Source organism: Oratosquilla oratoria, chromosome 17 (assembly GCF_046742065.1).
Source record: "Oratosquilla oratoria isolate Oo_2021 chromosome 17, ASM4674206v1, whole genome shotgun sequence".
Lineage (NCBI taxonomy): Eukaryota > Metazoa > Arthropoda > Malacostraca > Stomatopoda > Squillidae > Oratosquilla > Oratosquilla oratoria.
The window spans coordinates 59,921,525-59,925,730 of record NC_134793.1 but is presented as its reverse complement, the minus strand read 5'-3'; the positions used below and the strand labels follow the sequence as shown (position 1 = coordinate 59,925,730).

General features: G+C 37.9%; 1 protein-coding gene across 2 annotated transcripts in view; it reads right to left on the bottom strand.

The window, feature by feature from the left end:
• LOC143034207 (uncharacterized) overlaps nt 1–3,538 on the bottom strand; it is a 4,652-nt gene extending 1,114 nt beyond the window's left edge. For both annotated transcript variants that reach the window (XM_076200149.1, XM_076200150.1), the window contains exon 1: nt 2,573–3,538. In XM_076200149.1, coding sequence (XP_076056264.1) covers nt 2,573–3,238 — 666 coding nt within the window. In that variant the 5' untranslated portion in view covers nt 3,239–3,538. The remainder of the gene's footprint in view (nt 1–2,572) is intronic.
• Nucleotides 3,539–4,206: the final 668 nt, after the last annotated feature.

Sequence of the window (4,206 nt, the reverse complement as noted above, 5' to 3'; positions counted from 1 at the left end):
GTGGTATCGTCGGCGAACAGTATAAATTTCATAAGGTTGGATACATTTGTAATGTCATTAATGTATAGTAAGAATAGTTTGGGTCCTAGAACTGAACCTTGAGGTACTCCGCATGTAACTGGTGGAATGTGTGATCTTTCTTCCTCAATGGCCACATATTATTTCCTGTTTTTTAGATAACTTTTTAACCAGTCATTAACTTTACCTCTTAGCCCATAGTATTCGGCCTTTCGAATTAGGATTTCATGATTTACTGTGTCAAATGCCTTTTTAAGATCAATAAATATGCCGGCTGTCTTTTTCTTTTGTTCTATATTGTTAGTTATCTCTTCAATTAATTCCATTACTGCTGTAGACGTTGAAAGATTTCGTTGAAATCCATATTGACTATGGTAAATGACGTCATTTTTTTTTTAGAAATGAGTCAAGGCGAATTGTGAATAACTTTTCAAGAATTTTGGAAAACTGTGGTAATAGTGAAATTGGTCTATAGTTATTATAACTTGATTTGTCGGCTGATTTGAATATCGGTATTACTTTTGCTATTTTCATTGCATCTGGAAATATCCCTTGTTCAAATGATTTATTGCATATTGTCAGAAAATGATCTTTGATGATAGGCATAATTTGTTTTATGAGGTTCATATTGATTCCTGTGCAATCGAGTGATTTCTTGTTCTGCATTGATTTTACTGTGTTCATAAGTTCGTTTTCCGTGACGGGTTTTTAAAAACATAGTGTTATTTATTCGGTGTTTCAAAAATGTCTCGTAAGTTTGATGTGTTGTCTTTATTTGTTTCGCGAGGTTAAGTCCTACATGGGAGAAAAATTCATTAAATTCGTTTGCCACTTCTTTTTTAGTTTTTCCTTTTTTAATAATGTCTATGAATTCATTGGTGTTATTAATTTTGTGCCTAGTTAAGTTGTTTATTACTTCCCATGTCTTTTTTATATTACCTTTATAACCTTCAAGCAGTGTGTCATAGTATTTTTTTTTCACAGTTGCGTAAAATTGTTGTAAGTTTGTTTTTGTACACTTTGTATTTGTTTTCGTCTGTCAAGGACTTGCTTTGAATTGATTTCTTGTAAAGTTGGTTTTTCTTTCGACACGCGTTCTTAAGACCGTTTGTAAACCATGGTATTGAGTTTACGTTAAGTGGTTTTATTTCTACTTCTCTCTCTGGGCAGCATTTGTTTACATTTCTCATGATAATGCTTACAAATTCGTTATATGATAGATTGGCATTTTCTGACTCGTAAACCTGATCCCAATTTTCTTCTTTTAAGCATTGATTTAATTTTGCAATATCTTTTTCGTCAATTTTACGTTTAAGTACAATTCTGGGTTTTGTTATGCAGTGCATTTCTTTTGGACTGATAGTGAATACCGGTAGATGGTCACTTATATCACTTATTAAGATACCACTATGAATCTCGGAGTTTACAATATTGGTGAAAATGTTATCTATCAATGTTTCACTTGTATTTGTTATTCGGGTTGGTTTATTTATCAAAGGATATATACCTAAAGAGAAAATCATATCTGTAAAGTGTCTTGTTTGTTCATGAGTCTCATACTTAAGTAAATCTATGTTGAAGTCACCACAGAGATATAGATTTTTATTTCTAAATGGAGTTATGATTTCTTCAAGCATATTTGTGAACTCATTGATGTTTGTGCCTGGCTTTCTGTAAATACTTGTTATGATGGTATTTTTTCTTTAGTTTTACTGAAAATCTCAACAGCTACGCAATCAAATAGGTTTTCATACGAATTAGTGGATTGATTTATTAGTTTGCATGAAATTGATTTTTTTATGAAGATAGAGACTCCGCCGCCTTTTTGGATCTGTCTATTAGCACTGTAAGATGATGTCTTGTAAGATGATGTCTTGTAAGAAGTTTACTAGACATCCTGGGTCAATCCATGTTTTGCTTATCACTATAACGTCAAAGCTTTTATTGAGTAACTTGAGATAACAGTCAATTTTCTGATAATTGGCGTTTAGGCTCCTTGCATTGATGTGAATTAGTGTGAAACCATCAATATCACGAAATACCGTGTCAAATTGTGTATCACTATAGTAATCGCTGTCTTTTGTTAGTTTTGAGTAAAAATTTAATTCGGGGTCAATTTGGGTATTATTGTGATTAAATATCGAAAATTCCTTTTCTGATACTTTGTCTATTTCTTTATACTTCTTAATGGCGGTATATACATCTGGGTTTTTTGATGCGAGATTTGGCGCGGAAAACAAAATATTAATTTCTGTGTTTGAGATGGCATGATAGGGAAATGTTTTTGAGCAGTCTAGGCAGAACCAGTTATTGAAAATATTGGGGTTATTTTTGGCAGTATTTACGGGTATATTTGCACACATGAAATGATATAAATGTTTGCATAATGTACATTTGAGGTGATTGGTAGGGACAAGGGTATGGCATGAAGAACAGTTTTTTGATATGTTTGTTTTAGTTTTTGTGTTAGTTGTAGTGTTCATGGTTATGTTTGTGTTAGAAGATTAAGGAATGTGAACTATTGAAATTCAACTAATTGTTCAAGATTACTTACTTGATGTACTTTTTCATCCTTGCACTTGATATACACCTTGCAGTCTCTTGTCCATGTCGAGATGATCTTCCCTTGTTTCCTCATGTCGCGTGCTGTTTTGGCAATCTCTCCGGTTCGTTTTGTCAGGTGTTCATTCACGTAGACGCCCGTCCCCTTCAATTTCTTGGCGTTTTTCAGCACGTTCACCTTCGACTTTCTTGAAACGAATCTCACGATCACATTTTGGGTACCGTCCTGTTTTCTTTTTCCCAGTGTATGGCAAGCTGATATCTCTGTGTCTCTGATCTGTATTCCCTTGTTACTTAGAGAATGGATCACTTGATTTTCTACAATGTTCTGACCACTGTTATCTGCACTATAGTCGGAGTCACCTTTCACAGCTTCCGAATACGTTTTCACAATCTTTAAACCACTGATGATTATATCTTCTCTCCTCGTGTACTGCTCTAGGTCTTCCACTCTAGCTTGGAGATTAACTACAGTCGATTTGAGATATTGTATCTCCTGCCTTTGTTGTTTAACTATCTCTTTCAACTCGCTTAGGAACTGTTGGTCTTCTTTCCTTGCTTGCATCAGGAACTGTCTGTCCTCTTCTCTTGCTTTCACAAGACTCTCCACCATATCTTCAAGTTTCTTGGAGCTGTTGCTGTTTCTTGTATGTGCCATGTTGAATTACTTTCTCGTAGGGAGCGCTGAGCGGAGGGTGTGAACGGCACGAGAGTCAGAGAGCGAATATGGTAGTTAGCGCCAAGGACAACTGCTTGTACCACGGCACAACAAGCATACCAGGAACCACCACTAACGCAACTTCCCACCAGATATCGTCACTCCAGCCCGATGGCGATTATGCACGCATCCTGCAGGAGTTTCCCCAGCTAACATCGCCAGACAAAACCAACACCACCACCACCCCTCACAACATCATGCACCACATCCAGACATCTGGACCGCCAGTATACAGCAAGCCTCGACGACTTTCCCCAGAAAAGTTGGCCGCTGCCAAACAGCAAAACCAAGAACTCCTAGACCAGGACATCATCCAACCATCGGTGAGTGCTTGGGCATCAACACTCCACATGGTTCCCAAGCCACCCCCACCGCCCAACCAATGGCGGGCTTGCGGTGACTACCGTCAACTTAACCGCATCACGAAGCCCGACCGCTACCCCATCCCTCACGCTCAGGACTTCCACTTCAAGCTTCACGGGAAACAGGTCTTCTCTAAGATCGACCTGGTCAGGGCGTTTCATCAAATCCCTGTAGCGCCGGAAGACGTCCAGAAGACAGCCATAGCCACTCCGTTCGGCCTCTTCGAATGGAAGATGATGGCCTTTGGCCTCCGGAATGCCGCCCAGACATTACATAAGAACATAAGAAATAAAGGAGACTGCAAAAGACCATAAGGCCTACACTAGGCAGCTCCGTATCCATCACCACCTGTCATCCCCATCCATAAAGTTGTCTAATCGTTTTTTAAAACAACTGATAGTTTCAGCGCTAACTACATGGTTACTAAGTTTATTCCATTCATCGACCACCCTATTAGTAAACCAATTCTTGCCTATTTCCTTCTTAAATCTAAATTTGTCCAGTTTGTACCCATTACTGCGAGTCCTGCCCTGTTGTTTTATTAT